The sequence below is a fragment of the Petromyzon marinus genome, chromosome 71, assembly GCF_048934315.1.
Source record: "Petromyzon marinus isolate PM22_M1 ecotype Great Lakes invasive population chromosome 71, UKy_Petmar_22M1.pri1.0, whole genome shotgun sequence".
In the NCBI taxonomy this organism is placed as follows: Eukaryota; Metazoa; Chordata; class Hyperoartia; order Petromyzontiformes; family Petromyzontidae; genus Petromyzon; species Petromyzon marinus.
Genome location: NC_133737.1, coordinates 4214157 through 4232238, shown reverse-complemented (window position 1 = coordinate 4232238; position 18082 = coordinate 4214157). Strand labels below are relative to the sequence as shown.

At 46.8% G+C, this 18082-nt stretch overlaps 2 protein-coding genes across 5 annotated transcripts in view; one reads left to right on the top strand and one right to left on the bottom strand.

Annotated features, from left to right (window-relative positions):
- LOC116957235 (uncharacterized) overlaps positions 1-18082 on the top strand; it is a 479173-nt gene that overhangs the window by 39560 nt on the left and 421531 nt on the right. The gene's annotated exons all lie outside the window — the stretch shown is intronic.
- LOC142906828 (uncharacterized) overlaps positions 1-18082 on the bottom strand; it is a 76825-nt gene that overhangs the window by 54806 nt on the left and 3937 nt on the right. For 3 of the 4 annotated variants that reach the window (XM_076055431.1, XM_076055432.1, XM_076055433.1), the window contains exon 3: positions 11419-13575. The exons of the other annotated variant lie outside the window; for it this stretch is intronic. In XM_076055431.1, coding sequence (XP_075911546.1) covers positions 11892-13547 — 1656 coding nt within the window. In that variant the 5' untranslated portion in view covers positions 13548-13575 and the 3' untranslated portion in view covers positions 11419-11891. Of the gene's footprint in view, positions 1-11418; positions 13576-18082 lie in introns of those variants that run through there. 4 annotated transcript variants of the gene reach the window in all.

Sequence of the window (18082 nt, the reverse complement as noted above, 5' to 3'; positions counted from 1 at the left end):
TAATTTTTCTCCCCTGAAGACGGACGCTTGTGTTGCGACCGAAACTTGTTTTCTTTTATAATTTTTTCTATCTATGTGACTACCGAAAGAACCAGAGAGTGTGTGGAGCTGGTTGAGACTCTGGTGAAGGACTATGGCACAATGTGCTGTAAGATGTCCCTCAAAATCCATATCCTTGATGCTCATCATGATAAATTCATGGAGAACTTGGGAGCGTACTCGGAGGAGCAAGGCGAGTACTTCCACCAGGATATACTGGACTTTGAACGCCACTACCAAGGACAGTATAACGATAACATGATGGGAGACTACATTTGGGGGCTGATTCGTGAAAGTGATTTACAGTATAATCGTAAATCTCGAAAAAAACTCGCTTCTAAATCTTTTTAAAAAAATTGTGAGCATAATAAGTTACATTATAGGCTGCTAGTACGCTCACTCAGTTTAATAATCTTTGCTACAGTCCGACATTATAGACTGCCAGTACACTCACCCAGCTTAATAACCAGGCAACAGTCTACATTATAAACTGCCAGTACACTCACCCAGCTTAATCACCATTGCTACAGTCTACATTATAGAATGCCAGTAAACTCACCAAACTTAATAATCAGGCTACAGTCCACATTATAGATTTACAGTACTCACTCCGATTAAGAACCAGGCTACAGGCTAGATTAGTGTTTTTTGTTTTTGATTTGTATTTACTTTAAATTTGTATTATTATTTTATATCTACATGACTTTACCGAAAGATCCAATGAATATTAATTCCTGCAGTCACGAAAGCTTTAAGTCAAGAATCACTGTCCTGGTCACAATCAAAGTTTGTGGGGAATAATAGCTATTTTCTATCTTTTTAGGCATAAGCAATTACAAAATAACACTACCCAGGAACAAAAATTGTGTTACATATGTAGTGAGCAACTTTTGACACGTCTAGTAGAAGGCGTATTTATTAAGAGTACAATGGATGATACACTTCGTAACGCGGCTACACCTAGGCTGTCCTAACATGCAGTCCATCCCCGAAGCTCTGGTTTGGCGTGACCAAGCTCCACCTCTGGCCACGCCCCCCTTCCAGAACCCACGAGACTCTTCAGGATAGTTTCCGGAGCTTCTCGACTGACACCGCCCTTAGCCTTTACTCCAGATATGCCCCTTCATAATAAGGCATTATGTAATGCAGCTATAACTGTAATTACCCCTACAGGCCGGCAGGTCTCACCCTGTCATTACATCAGAGCGATCTGCAACAAAGGGGGGAATTCAAGCAACATCTTAGGGATTCAGAATAACAACCACAGGAACAGAGAGGGAGAGGAAAATATTCCTTCTCTAAGTCACAAAACACAACTACCTTAATCCCCACATAACCCCACAACCAATGGTTTTTATCTAAATTTACATTTGGACCGGGTTCTCGCCGCCGGTCTGTCCATCGGGACAATCTTCACATCGCTAATAGAAGATGTGGGCTCCGCCTGAACCCCCAAGGAAGATGGTTTTACTCCCAGCTCCGCGGGTGTCGAGGCTCCAGTCTCGGTGAGCGACGCCTCGCGTTCGGCGGGATCACGGGCCCCGCCGTTTAGGGGTTCTGAAGCTGTGGGCGGCACAACATGGTCCTGACGCACACTGTCTCTTTGCGTTTCACCCGGCTTGTTGGACACCTCAGACACCGGCCGTACACAATTTGGAGATGAGGTGTCAGTCCGAGGAGGAATATAGGGCTTCAGCCGCGTCGGATGAACAAACCAATGGCGATGACCAACTCTTATATGCACACACTGCGGGTGCAGGCAATTTTTAATTTGCCCTTTTTTCCAACAACCCTAATTGAATCTCCATAAGGAGGTTCACTCTCCCTCCCGTACATGAGGAAAAAAGGCGAAAATCCAGTGGAAGTGTTGGGAACCATTCTGTAAGCAGCCAACACTCCCGGAACATGCAGGTCCCAATCCGTCCGGGTTGTGCTGACCACTTGACTAAGCATAGCTGTCAAGAGTTCTATGGAGCCGTTCCACCATCCCGTCTATCTGGGGATGGTACGGGGAAGGTCGAATCTTCTTAGTGCATAACACATCGCAAACTACTCGTAGCAGCTTAGAGGAAAAATTCCGGCCCTGATCCGTGAGAAGCTGCTCGGCTGCACCCTTGCCAAGACATATCCATACACAAACGCATCCGATATAGAGGCTGCCAACTGGTCGGGCAGCGGCCAGGCCATAGACCATCATGAAAAACATTCCACCCCTACCAAAAGAAATATGTTCCCCCTCTGCGTGGCAGGAAATGGCCCGTGGATGTCGAGTGCGACCAATTCATTGATGCGCCAAACCTAAATAGACTGCAACGGAGGCTGCGACTTTATCAATGGCGGTTTTCTACGCGCGCATTCCGTGCAACCCGGAGTGAGGTGGTGTATGTCGCTCGACATCCCCGGCCAATAATAATCGCGTTGCAACGTCAGCAACGTTTTCCGCACCCCAAGGTGTAACAACTTGTCCTCATGCACTCCCTGAAACAGCTTACGTGCAGGGGCAGTGGGCACAATGACCCGGTGCCGACGTAAACCGTCCCTGCCCATCATTAAAACACCATCCCTTAGGACCGGTCGTAGGCTGTCAGAGGGAGCAGACTCCTTCTGTCCAGCTTCCGCTTGACTCCGTAAGGTCATAAGGAACACATCCTTTAACTGCAAGCCTCCCCATTCAGCGCGCGTAAGGTGCAATACACTATCCCGTGGTGCCACCTCCTCATCGGGCTCCACACTCTCAAGCGCTGTCATGACAAGAGTGCTTCGCCACCGGAGGTGCACAACGCCCCACGCCCGACTCACACTCACAACCATTCCCCAGAGTCAATCGGGACAATGCGTCGGCGTTCAAATGCCGCCCCCGTTTTTGATACATCACCTGGAACGAGTACTCTTGGAGTACTTACATCCACCACGAGAGCTGCCCGGAGGGCTGCTCTACTCTGAGTGAGTACTCAAGGGCCACATGACTACAGTGAACAACAAATTCACTGCCATAAAGATAAGGCCTGTACTGTTGTACAAAATATACAATAGCCAATAGTTCCCTACAGGTGACACAGTAACGCTGTTCAGCAGTAGTCAAAATGTGACTACCGTATGCGACCACTCTTTCCACACCATTTTTAACCTGGGAAAGGATGGCACCTATGGCCGTGTCACGAGCATCCGTATCGAGAATGAAGGGCAAGGCGAAGTCTGAGTAATCGAGCGTGGGCACATTGACCAAGTGTTTTCGAAGAGCCGTAAATGCAGCCTCCTCCTCCGACCCCCACTTAAACCTCTGGTTCTTACCCGTCACAGCGTGCAGCGGTTTGGTCACCATAGCGAATTGTGGTACAAATCTACGATAATATGAAGCAAATCCGACAAAACTTCTGACCTCCCCCACTGACTTGGGGATGGCCAGTCACGCACACACGCCGTCTTCTCGGGGTCCGTGGCCACCCCGTTCCCACTGACAATGTGACCCAAGTATCGCACAGAGGTTCATAACAAATGCCATTTAGCAGGCTTCAATTTCAGATTGGCCAACCGCATATGCTCAAGGACAGCTCGCAGTCGCAGGAGGTGTTCCTCAAAAGTCCTGCTAAATACAATGTCATCTAAGTAGATGAGGCAGGAATCCCATTGCAGACAAGCCAAAACGAGCTCCTTAAGCCTCTGAAAAGTGGCCGGGACCGAGTGCAATCATATCGGAAGGAATTTAAATTGGAAGAATGCCTGGGGAGTGCAGAACGCGGTTTTCAGTTTTGACGATTCGTCCAGGGGAAGTTGCCAAAACCCCGTCAACAAGTCGAGATTGAAGTCGAGAGTAGAGAAGAGCCGCCCGCCGGACAATGCGTCCAGGGAATCGTCCATGTGGGGGAGCGGGTATGTGTCGGCTACCGAGACCTTGTTCAATAACCGAAAGTCCACACAAAATCGAAGACTGCCATCATGTTTGTTAACGAGCACAATGGGCGCTCCCCACGGGCTCGTAGAAAGAGAAATAATATCGGGGGCCAACATCTCATCCACCGATTTTTGCACCTGTTCCTTCTCCAGTGGACTTAACCAATATGGGTTCTGACGAATGGGCCAAGCCTCTCCCGTATCAATGTGATGTTGCAACAGGGAGCTACGGCCAAGATCGAACTTGTTTTAACTAAACACATCCGAAAACTCGCGCAGCAGCGATCGTAAATCCCCTTGCAGCGCCCGGGACAAATTCGGATTCTCCCGACATAACACCTCCACCCAAGCCTCGTCCTTCGCAACGTCCTTTCCTACCGCGCCAACAATCTCACCGCACGCAACACAGTCCCCTTCATGGAAAGCGGCTGTTGCATGAGCCAACACTGTCCCTGCCTGAACCACAGCTGTCTCCGGGCCTAAATTCAGCACCTGCAAGAATGGCTCCTGGTCGAGGCAGACGACTGTCTGTGCGCCAACTAGCGCCAAACTCCGAGTCAACAAGACACCTGATTTAGGAAGCGCTGCCTGTATTTATTTTCGATAGTGCAGTGGCACCAACATCTCCGATCCCGGCGGAATATGCACCGAGTCCTTTGCAAGAGCCTGGACTGTAAAATTAGCAACCGTACTCTGGTGGGAACTCCAAAAAGAACAGTCTACGGCCCGACGGCATCTCCACACAACCCTGATCAGTGAGGCTCTTAAGGGGCATTTGACTAAAAAAATCCGTGCCCAAAAGGCAAGACACTGCCAGTGTCTTCGAAATCAGTACAGGCCCAACAACTGAAATCTCGCCAATCTCGACACGGGCCTCAATTTGCCCTATAATCCCCATACTACCACCGTTTTCTGCGACGCACGCGTTTTCCACCGGCCTAACAATCCGATCCCTGATAGGCAACAGGTCAAAAATCACATCCGAAATGATGGTGGCGGAATTCACCCGTATAAACGAACACCCGTACCATAATTCCTTGTATAGAACCCGACACGACCGAAGCCCCCGCAGCAGCCACGACAACCCTACGCGCTCACTTTTTCCACTGTGTTCCCAAGCTAGGCCATCCCTGTATAACTGATCCCTGTTCCCCGGCGGCAACGTGAGTGTGATGCGGGGTGGAGATGTCATTTGCAAGTGTGGATGCATGAGATTGTAACATAGGCCGAGTGTCTGGTGTGTTGCGACTCGCCTGCTGGGGTTGGGACGCCGCCGTCGATGGAGCCCGGAGACGTTGGAGGTTGACGCGGGCTCAGACATCCTCGCGCGAAGTGCCCCGGCTGGCCGCAACGGAAGCAGGTGAGTGTGGCCCTCCGTTGTAGACGATACACCCTCGCGCAGCCTCCAGTTCCGCGACTGCTGTGGCACCTCTCCCCGTGTGCGACTTCCTGTCGTGACCACAGCTGCAACGTCACCCTCCATCAGTAGGTCCTCTGTCGGCTGATTGATGACGTTCTGGGGCACCCACCCTAGCAGCTCATCATCCCAGTGTCGCCCATCCAGGCCACCTTCTGGGATAAATGGCGCAAGTTCTCATGGGCCTGCAGACATTGGGCGGCCCATTGGGATGTCTGCTTATCCTCATCGATGAAGGGCAAGACGACCCCCATCTCGCGGGCCAGCCCCAACATTCTTTCCATCACCAAGGAGTCAAGGACTTTCTGGAAGACCGCGGGGTACGCCACTTCTCCCAACGCCAACAAAATGCTGCAGTAGGCGAAAGGCGTCTCGGCCTTCCCTCGCCTCCGCTGCAAAAAATTATTACGGGTGTCGGAAGGTGGCTTGTATACTTCGGCCATCTCGGCGCATGCGTCTTTGAGTGTCGTTCTTCCCTGGGGTATCGCTCGAAAAATGGGGAGCGCGTCGTCTAACACCGTGGGCAGAGCTCATAGTGCTTCCTCCTTGGTCCAAATCAACGACCGGTAAGCCGCCTCGAAGCGCCACGTGAAAGCGCTCCAATCGCCCCCTGCCGCGATTAATTATCTTATGGGAGGCAGTCGACGCGTCCGTTCCGATCCTCTTGCTGCGTCAATGGTAACAGGCGTCGCTTGCGGCGAATCACGCCCGTGCTGTGAATTGGCGGCCCCCGGCCGCGCGTCTCCCGTGCTGCGTGTAATAGCGGCCTCCGGCCGCGTGGTCGCACGCAGGAGCTCCAACTGATCCGACACCACGTGCCATCCAAGTTCGGGTTTCTGCTACGAAGAAGCTGTCTCCGGTCCCGCAGCCTCCGGCGCTGCAGCTTCTCCCGCCGCGACTTGGGTAACCGGGAGCGCGGTTCCTGGGGCTGTAAGGATTCAGCGTCTTGTCATCGTCAGAAGACGCCACAGGTGGGTTCCGCTACTTCTGATACTTCGACATAGTTAAAATTTTATCACTATTCCTCTTTCGATGAGGAAAAAATGAAAACTTTACAACTCTGACACCAAATGTAGTGAGCGACTTCTGACACGTCTAGTAGAAGGCTTCTTATTTATTAAGAGCACACAGGGCGATACAGTTCGTAACGCGGCTACACCTAGGCTGTCCTAACATGCAGCCCATCTGCGTTCCTGCGCTACGTTGGCTGGTTGACGAGCATAGCGGCGGCGATGGAGCTGATCTTACAGAAGAACAGCCACGTGGTTGAAGACGAAGAGGTTACGGCGGCAGCGATGCACACAGGACCCAGACCCACACTAACAGCCCCGAAGCTCTGGTTCAGTGCTCCTTATATCTCCCTGGCGTGGCCAAGCTCCACCTCTGGCCAAGCCCCCCTCCTAGAACCCACGAGACTCTTCGGGATGGTTCCCGGAGCATTTCGACTGACACCACGCTTAACCTTTACCCCAGATACGCCCCTTCATAATAAGGCATTAAGTAATGCAGTTATAACCGTAATTACCCTTACAGGCCGGCAGGTGTCACCCTATCATCACACAGTGCAATAATACAAACTAACACATATAGACCATATACATACCTTTTCACTTAATATTTTACAAGTTTAATCACGCATACGAGTGATCACATGAGACTTGCACTCAATTAACATGAAATACACGTTTCATTATGTTATGAATTTTAGCTAATTGCATAATTTCACACATTTGCAGAATTTCACAAATTTCATTTAAGATTTGGTCCAACAAGGACTGAATGCTGATGTACCGGCCCTGGTTAGACACACCACCTAGCCAGTGAACTGGAACATGTACACCAAGCCATCAAGATGAATGGATATTCAGACTATACAATCCGTAAAGCTATCACCCCAACCGTTGGGAAAGGATCATCTGGGGACCCAATCAAAACCATCACCTTGGCCATACATAGGCAGGGGCCAAAAATAATAATTGCAAAATCATGAGCAAACACAAGATCCAGGTTCGATTACACACAGTACATAAAATTAGTGATCTAATCCCATCTGTGAAGGATGTGATCCCTGACATGCAATACCCCGGCATCTACAAACTAAGCTGTGTCTGCAGCAGTAGTTACATTGGGGAAACTAAGCATCATGTCTCGGACCGTATTCATGAACATAAGGCAGATCTGAAACATGGACGGACCAATACCTCAGCCATGGCTGATCATTGTTTTAATGCTGTGGGCACACACGAAATAGATTTTTCCATGACGAAGGTTCTCTGCAAACCCACTGGCTATCAGCAAAGATTCGTTCATAAAGCCATCCAGATATGTCAACACAGACACAATTTCAACCGAGAAGATGGGTACAAACTCAGCAATCATTGGAAGGACGCTATTAACCAATTTAAGCCATAACTGGCTGTGATGTTTCCATCCTACCTGCCGATGTCAGTGGTTATATTCGACTCTCTGGTGTTACATTAACAGGTTAAATTTATTTATATGAACAGGTTAAATGTCTCACTAACACAGCCACCGTTGCTCGTTTTCCTCAATGTGGCGGTGGCTCCACGATCTTACATTGACAAGCTAATCTCTCACAATACAACGGTCACCTCCGCAGCTTCGTTGTCGTGGAGGTAGCTGAGCTCTACGATCTTACATTTACATGCAAATGTAATCACTAGTCCCGCCCACTTCGCTTATGACCCTTGGGCTACACCCATCTCAAACCTATATAACATCCCTGCCTCAGCAGCTCTCCCGCTATATATTTTTCACCTGGTGACAATTTATTGTGTTGCAATCGAAACGTCGTGATATTTGTATTATTTTTTTTCTATCTACGTGGCTCTACAGAAAGACCCAAAGATAATGAATTCCTGCAGTCAAGAAAGCTTTAAGTTAAAACATTATATTTTGTATTTGTTGGCTCTTTCGGTAAAGTCACGTAGATACCAAAAAAAGCGAATAAAAATAATTAAAATGAAATAATACAAAAAACACTAACGTAGACTGTAGCCTGGTTCTTAATTGGAGTGAGTGTACTGGCAATCTATGTGGACTGTAGCCTGGCTATTAAGTTTGTTGAGTGTACTGGCAGTCTATAATGTAGACCGTAGCAATGGTTAAGCTGGGTGAGTGTAGTGGCAGTCTATAATGTAGACTGTAGCCTGGTTCTTAACCTCGGTGAGCATACTGGCAGTCTATAATGTAGACTGTAGCCTGATTTTTATGCTTGGTGAGTGTACTGGCCATCTATCATGTAGACTGTTGCCTGGTTTTCAAGCTGGTGAGCATATTTGCAGTATATAATGTAGACTGTAGCAATGGTTAAGCTGGGTGAGTACTGGCAGTCTATAATGCAGAATGTAGCCTGGTTCTTAACCTGAGTGGGCGCACTAGCAATCTATAATGTAGACTGTCTGGTTCTTTCAGTAATACAAATAAAATAAAAATCAGAATAAAAATAAAAACCACGACGTTTCGATCACAACACAAGTGGACGTCATCAGGAAAAAGGGGGTTAGCCTCTAAAGGCAAACTGTTTATAAAGGTTTAGAGATGGGCGTAGCCTAAGTGTGTCAGCAGCATGGACGGAGCAGCTCATGTTATTATAGAAGAAAACCTCCACACCAGCAGTCGGTCTACACCAATCAAAGCCTTGGTCGGAGATACATTGAGCTCTATGGTGTAGCGTTTTGATGAGGAAATTCTTCTGGGATGGACGGTGGTGAGAATCAGGTTTGAGGTAGGCGTCAGTATGGGTTACTTTCCTGTAGACAGAATGGCATCATCTAAAAAAAATTCATGAAAATATTGGCTACAACCAGAGATAAGGGAGAACCCATTGGGGTGCCTTCAGTTTGTTTCTAGAATGTTCCATTCCAGGTGAAGTATGTATTGGTGAGGCAGTGTCTCACCAAGGCTGGTACATCAGCATGCAATTCTTGTTGGTCCAAATCTTCAATGATTGCAATGGTATCGGGCACAGGAACTTTGGTGAACAAAGAAACATCGAAACGAGCAAATCACCTGGGGACAGTGAGATGTCCTTAATTCATCATACCAGGTGAGCTAAGTACAGAAGAGGTGGTCTTACCAGTGAATGGGTGCAAGGTCTCAGACAGATATCGGGCCATGTTCTTGGGTCTTTCAGTAAAGTCACGTAGAAAGGTTTCAAAAATATTACAAAAAAACTATGTTTCGAAACGCCGTAGTTTTTTTGTAATTTTCTTTGAACCTATCTACTTGACTTTACCGAAAGACCCGAGAACATGAATTCCTGCAGTCACGAAAGCTTGAAGTCAATATATCGGGCCAGTTTGTAGTTGGGTGAGCCAATGGTGGAGACTGTGGGAAGAAGGGGTGTACCTTCTTTATGCATTTTTGGTAAGCCGTATAATCTGGGTGGTCTCGCAGCAGGTTTTAAGGAAAACCGTTTGGTCTTTTCAATTAATGAAGCTGAATCAGTGATGATACTGTCCGTTTTTGTAATGAGCCTGTTGGTGGGATCCCTTTTAATTTTCGTGTAGCTACCATCATTAAGTAGGTCCTGAATTGTATTATTGTACACGGTTTTGTCTATGACCATGGCATTGCCCTTGTTGGCTGAGAGGATGACGATATCAACCCTCTTTTTCAATTGAGATCACACAAAACGCTCATCCTTACTGATGTTGCTGGTATCTAAGCGCTTTTGAGGGTTGTAGCAATTTCAGATCTTGTCATGTCTGCAGAGATGTGTCCCAAACCCTTAAGAGCTACATCGACCTGGGCAATGATGTCATCCACTGTTATGTGTTTGGAGGTGACTGAGAAGTTCAACCCTTTAGCCAAAACCGACTTTAGACCATCAGAAATTGGGCTATTACTCAGATTAATAACCTTGTCAACATATAACTTTTCAATGTGTGGATCTGTTTTCTTCTTGGAAAGGTTGAACTTGGAAATCAGGTTATCTTTACATTTTAGCTGACATTGTAGCGGCTGATGAAGCAGTCATGTTATCTACATGTTCCCAATCAGATGTAGACATTTTTACGTCAATGTTAAGTGTGAACTAGATCATGATGAAAAGACACAATTTTTTTTCATTCACGTTTTATTTTTTTTATTTTCTATCTACGTGACCTTACCAAAAGAACCAAAGAATATGAATTCCTGCAGTCACGAAAGTTTTAAGTCAAGGTTTATGATTACAATATGTTAATGAGTCACCAGGGATTGGGCGTAGCTTTGCCCAAATAAGGATCTTAGTGGAAAAGGAAATTGGCAGTGACCAACCAAACGTGACGTCATGCTCAAAAGCGCGGAGGGGGGTTGGAGGGGAATACATTGGTGACATGACATCACAAGTGGGTACACCTCCCCCAGGTGTCTCACGCCGATGAGGTAATGCAGAGTGGTGATGTCAGAGTGAGAGAGCGGGGTTAGAGTTTAAGTTTATTTAATTCCTTTTACATTGCTCCCTCTCTTGAACAGAGACCCCTTGGGTGCATGAGCTCAACAACAACGTGAACATTATTGTGTCTACACTGTGTGCTACAAACAGTGTGTACACTGTTGGCACAGAAAGGAGCACGGGTGATGCATCGGCCAGTCATCTCAATCAGTTGACCCATGGTACCGGGGTCTGCCCCGTGAATTCCTGCCGGCGGGCGTTCGCCACTTTACGTGGCCTTGACGTGCACATAGCCTGGCACAAGCGCCGTGGTGACGTCACAGCCACTTAGTGATGAATGGCGATTCTTGTTACCGTGTGTATACACTGTGTATGTACAGGCGGTGTGTACACTGCGGGTACAGTGTACACAATACATGTCTACACTGCATGTGTGTGAACACTGTGCGGGTGGTCTGAATCAGTCAGGTGCCATTATATTTTCATCAGCTGCGTAATGCTGAGTGGAAGCCACTTTGTCTGTTGCTCCGCGCGAAGCTTCGGGTCTTCTCGGCCAGTCATGTCCTCCCTTCTACAGGCATGTGAAACGTGGACGCCTCTAAATGGAACATCTGCGCCGGGTAGAAACATTCAGGCTGGCATGCCTACACTCAGATTGAGGGAAGCCAAGTGGTAGCGCATTCTCTTTTTATTGCAGAGGTTCAATGTTCAAATCCGACAAGCACCCTTGGCTACTCCAGTAACATTAACCAAAATTTGCACTTTCTGTTTAACAGTGGATGTAAAGTGGATGTAAAACATACTATTGTGTCATTCAAAACGCATAGGTCATTGCATGTTGGTGTCATGGTCAAAATTTGCGGTAATTACAAACATAAAAAATGACAGAGGCAGCTGCCACTTCGGGGTGCTCTTCGAGCGTTTGTGATGAGATATGATACAAAACTCCAACGAGTTGCTGAGGCAATAGAGCAAGCACCATATAAATGCAAATATGATTATAAAATAGTGAATACTTGGAAGGGTACTGGCTCTCGCTTCTGGTAAGACATCTACCCAACCTAGGAACTGAGTGTTCAACTTCACATTTTTATTAAAGGCCTGGGACAAAGGTGAATCTATTGGAGCTTCATCGTCTCAAGCTTACATATCTACCGGGTCTCCATTTGACTTTGCATTGTCTAAGAAGTCCAGCCACACCTCCACTTCCACAAACTGCTGGGAGTTGCCTCGCTCTGCCTCAGAGTCACAATTATCCTGCTTCACGTTGCCTCCATCGATGTGAAGGTCCAATTTTGGAGTTGAATCTTCACATTTCACCTTCACTTCTTCACTCTTCACTGTCACTTCTTCACATTTCACTTTCGCCTCTTCATATTTCACCTTGATACCTTTAAAAGTGTCCAAGTTGGGATTTTCTTCTGGTTCTTGTTTCATGAGGGATGGGCTCATTGCAGCACTTTGACTTTCACAAGAAGATTTCAGACTCCACTCCTTGGGAATCGTCTGATGCCTGTGTGTCATTTGGTGTCTTTGGAGATGTGATGAATGTGCAAACGCCTTTCCGCACAGATTGCATTTGAAGGGTTTCTCTCCCGTGTGTGTTCTCCGGTGTCTTTGAAGATTTGATGACTGTGTAAACGCCTTCCCACACAGAGTGCACTTGAAGGGTTTCTCTCCTGTGTGTGTTCTCTGGTGGCTCTGAAGAACTGATGCCTGTGCAAATGCCTTGTCACACACAGTGCACATGAAAGGTTTCTCTCCTGTGTGTGTTCTCTGGTGTCTTTTAAGAGTAGATGCATCTGAAAATGTCAACCCACACACACTGCACTTGAAGGGTTTCTCTCCTGTGTGTGTTCTCTGGTGTATTTTAAGATGTGATGACTCTGCAAATGCCTTCCCGCACTGAGTGCACCTGAAGGGTTTCTCTCCCGTGTGTGTTCTTTGGTGTATTGTAAGATGTGATGACTCGGCAAAAACCTTCCCGCACACAGTGCACCCGAAGGGTTTCTCTCCTGTGTGTGTTCTCTGGTGGCTCTGAAGAACTGATGACCGTGCAAATGCCTTCTCACACACAGAGCACTTGAAAGGTTTCTCTCCTGTGTGAGTTTTCTGATGTTGTTTAAGAGTAGATGAACTTGAAAATGCCTTCCTACACACACTGCACTTGAAGGGTTTCTCTCCTGTGTGTGTTCTCTGGTGTCTTTGAAGATGTGGTGACTGTGCAAACGCCTTCCCGCACAGAGTACACCTGAATGGTTTCTCTCCTGTGTGTGTTCTCTGGTGGCTCTGAAGAACTGATGACTGTGCAAATGCCTTCTCACACACAGTGCACTTGAAAGGTTTTTCTCCTGTGTGTGTTCTCTTGTGGGTCTGAAGAACTGATGACCGTGCAAATGCCTTCTCACACACAGTGCACTTGAAAGGTTTTTCTCCTGTGTGTGTTCTCTGGTGTTTTCTAAGAGTTGATGAAAGTGCAAACGCCTTCCCACATACATTGCATTTGAAGGGTTTCTCTCCGGTGTGTGTTCTGTGGTGGATCTGAAGATGTGTTGACCATGCAAACGCCTTCCCACACACACTGCACTTGAATGGTTTCTCTCCAGTGTGAGTTCTCTGGTGGATCCGAAGATGCGTTGACCATGAAAACGACTTCCAACACACAGTGCACTTGAACGGCTTCTCACCAGTGTGTGTTCTCTGGTGCTGTATTAAGTTTCTAGTACAATTCATGTTGTTTGCATACTGGTCACATTGTTGCCTTTTTGGACCAAGTTGCGCTGAGTGCCGTTGCTCCATCAGACCAATTCTGCAGAGGGAGCGTCAGCTGCAGACAGAAAAAAAATATCAATACCATCTGCTTCAGTATCGAGGCACAGAGGAATGCATGTATACACAGTCACACATGACTTACACGTCTATAAGTATTCAAATATTCATGATATAGGGAAAAAGATTCCCCAATTCATCACACGGGCTGTTAAGGCACACCATGAGAGCACAAATGGTCATAAATATGCGTGGACGCCCGAGCAGCTTCAAAATGAATATTTACCAATAACTCAGCTGGATATGTGCTGTGTTAATTTCGTGACTATTTCCACGCTTATAAAAACAATAATAAACTATTGTTTTGATTTTTGATGTACTTTACAGCAAATACAAACTTGACACTGTCACACAATAGCATGGTAAAAAGGTGGGGGTGTGTCCATAAACATGCCTGGCCGCTTTCATCTGCTCAGTCTTCATGCTTCCTCACTTCAAGTAATTAATAAAGGATTAATGAACATATCAGAGGCGCACAATAAGTTACTTTTTCACTTATCAATCAAGTTTGCTGTCAACGATAATAATCAAACTATAATTGTTGAGTTCATAATGCATTGAAATAACTGCGCCACTGCTCCCCACATAGATAATCTCTTAAACTGAGACCTTGCTTCCATTCACGGGCAAGACTACCTCAGCATCTGTCTCCAGATGATTTGCTTGTCAGCTTTGATGTAGTCTCTCTGTTCACCAAGGTTCCTGTACCTGACACCTTAGCAATAATTGAAGACTTAGTCCAACATGGACTGAATCCTGATGTACCAACTTTGGTTAGGCACTGCCTTACCAACACTTACTTCACCTGGAATGGTACTTTGTACAAAAAAAATGAAGGTACCCCCATGGGCTCCACCTTATCACCAGTGATAGCAAATATTTTCATGGAGAAATGTGAAACTGATGCCATCCAGACATCCACCCTACATCCTTCCTTGTAGAAGAAATACGTAGATGACACTTTCGTCATTTGGCCACATGGCCTGCCAGCATTGAACCAATTTCTCAACCACATCAATTCCATACACCCATCCATCAAATTCACCATGGAAGTGGAGAAGAATGGTAAGCTACCATTCCTGGATGTTCTGTTTGAGAAGAGGCCTGACAGCTCGTTAGGACACTCTGTCCACAGGAAAGCCACCCACACAGACTCCTATCTAAAACCTGATTCCCACCACCACCATCCGGCACAGAAAAATTCCCTCATCAAAACACTACACCATAGGGCCCACTGCATCTCCGACCAACACCACCTAGCCAGTGAACTGGAACACGTACACCAAGCCCTCAAGATGAATGGGTACTCGGACCGCATTATTCGCAAAGCTGTTTCTCCAACCATGGAGAAACAATCTCCTGAGAATCCAATCAAAACCATCACTTTACCATACATAGCAGGTGTTACCAAAAATATTTCCAAAATCTTAAACACAAGATCCAGGTCCGATTCAATACAGTACACAAAATCCGTAATCTAATCCCATCTGTGAAGGAGGTCATTCCTGACATGCAATACCCTGGAGTCTACAAACTGAGTTGTACAAGTAGCCCGAAGGAAACGAAACGACATGTCTCGGACCGTGTTTGCGAACACAAGGCAGATCTGAAACATGGCAGAACCAATACCTCTGCCATAGCTGACCATTGTTATAACATTGTGGGCTCGCATGATATTGGTTTTTCCGAGACCAAGGTACTCTGCAAACCTTCGGGCTACTATTAAAGGTTTGTTCATGAAATCATCCAGATATATAAACAAAGCTTCAACCGAGAAGATGGAAACAAATTAAACAATCATTGGAAGGATGTTATCAACCAGGTAATGCCTCAACTTGTTGTTTCCATCGTACCTGCTGGTTTACTGCTAGCCCCGCCCACGTCCGCCCCCATCCTCACGTCCTCTTTCGGTTCTTCCAACCTTCCCACTTCTAGCTCCGCCTACTTTGCCCCCCCCAATCTCACGTCCTCTTCCCCTAGCGCTCACGCGCCCGCCTCTCCCTACCACATACCCCCCCCCCCCCCTCTCTCTCTCCCCCCTTGCCTCCTCCCCCCTCTCTTACCTATATAACCTCTTGCCACGGCAGCTCTCCCGCCGACTTCAGCATTTTCTTGCCGTGGTTGTCCCACCTGATGAAGTTTGCTTGTGTTGCGATTGAAACGTCGTGATTTATTTTATTTCTACCTACGTGACTTTACCGAAAGAACCAAAGAGTATAACTCTTTCATACACATACATTTCACATGAATCATTAACAGATTAAATAAAGAAAACAGCCACCATTAATTAAGAATGGGAAATAACCTTATCACAGTGCTCATGCCATGATAGGGGGAATTTAAGTCCATGTAAGTGTGGATTACTTGTCAGCAGGTCATGGGAATGATCCAGGTGTCATGGGATGACTGACAGATGCACCAGCTGTGCTCCCCACCGTCTTGCTGGGTTTTAGGAACCAATCGTTCCACGCATTCATGTAACCCTCGCTACTCCGACCTCATCGTTGTTGCAGAGCAAATACCTCTAACTGCCCTGCAGCATACCTAATGGGCCTCCTCCACCAGTCATTGGCAGGTCTGATCACCTCCACATCCTCCAATCTTTCTCTAGCCAATGCCATGCCCGTGCAGCCTCTATTATTTGGACTAATAGAAGCTGCTTGAACATGCGGTGTCTGGGAATGCGGGATTCATGACCAAACCAATGCTGCCTTGCCTGCCAGACTCACTGATTATATTTGATATTGATATGTAAAGGATCTGTAATCTTCTAATACAATATAGTCTGGTTGAATAGAGGATCATAGGCAGGCCAGCCTTCATTGTATATGCCAGCACAGATCAATTAAATAAGTTCATATTTTACATTCACAGAGAAAGGAGTAATATATGTGGCAAAGAAAAATCACAGCTTTGTTTGTTTGTTAGTTTCTAAATCCGCTTGCCCTGGTTGGGGTCGCAGTAGCAGCACATTGAGTATGGCGGTCCAGGCCTTCCTTTCCCTGGCGACAGACTCTAGGTCTTTGTGGGGAATTCCCAAGCGTTCCCAGGTCAGCCAAGTAACATCGTCTCGCCAGCATGTCCTGGGCCAGCCCCGGGGTCTTTGCCCAGTGGCGGTGCCTGGTAGAATTCCAGAGGGAGTCTATTGGGGGGTATCCTTACGTATATTTTATATTGATATCACTCCTGGAGCCAGGCCCGGGGATTGTGTTCGCCAAAAGCCCCCTGTGGCCGGAGGACCCAGGTAACCCGGTCGGGCCCAACCTGAAATGACTACGTGGCACCATCCTGTGCGCCCACAATTCGCAGCAAAAAAGGGTGAGGAGCAGGTGCAATGCCAGTATGGCAGGGAGAGGGATGCTCTCAGACTGACGAGTCCTTGGCGATGGACACTCACAGATTTGTATGGAGAAAAAGTCCAGGCAGCTTCCACACAGTGTTAAACAAGCTAATGAAATAATGCTGCTCGACTAATTTGAAGTGAGACTCTGGTTGCCAAACCAGAGCAGGTCGTGTCACATTAACCAGGTATGGGAGCTCCTCCACCACTTGTAGAACTGCCTGATTACTCATGGAGAGTTGAGCAGGTGCAGTGTTTTAGGACTTGAAATTGCCTGGCAGGTGATTTATGTTTGTGAAACATATGCAAGGCCCCATTTCATGATGGAATTATCCGGGCACAGAACAAGATTCGCTAACTCCATCTCATTGAGTGGTCATTACCAGATCATCAGCAGCTGTAACATGGTTGACCAGCAGGTAACGATCACTTAACTACAACCAGGCATCGATTAACATATAATTGTAACTGTAACAAATGCTTATTAATTTATATGGCCATTGTGAGCTTCTCAAACTACATAATTATTGAAGATGCTATGTAATGTAATGCATGGGGACAGAGTGAATTTCTGTCACAAGCCAAGTTGAACAAGAAATGGCTCTGTCTCGTTTTTATTAGGACATCCAAAAACGGTAGCTTTCCATCTTTTTCGACTTCCATGGTAAATCTGATGGCTGGGTGTATGGAATTTATGTGGTCGAAGAATTGGTCTAGAGCAGGCCGGCCATGTGGCCAGATGACAAAAGTGTCATCCACGTACCTCTTCCATAAGGTTGATGGCAAGCTACCTTTTTTGGATGTCCTAATAAAAAAGACACCTGATGGTTCAATGAGCCACTCTGTCTACAGGAAAGCTACCCATACGGATGCTTATCTGAAACCGGATTCCCACCACCATCCATCACAGAAGAATTCTCTCATCAAGACTGCACCATAGAGCCCAATGCATATCCGACCAGGAACACATAGGTAGTGAACTCAAGCACGTACACCAAGCTCTTAAGGCTAATGGTTACTCCGACTATACAATCCGCAAAGCTATCACTCAAACCATGAAGGACCCTCTTGAGGAGCCTTTCAAAACCATCACTTTACCCTACATTGCGGGGATCACAAAAAATATCTCCAAAATCTTGAATAGACATAAGATCCAGGTCCGTTT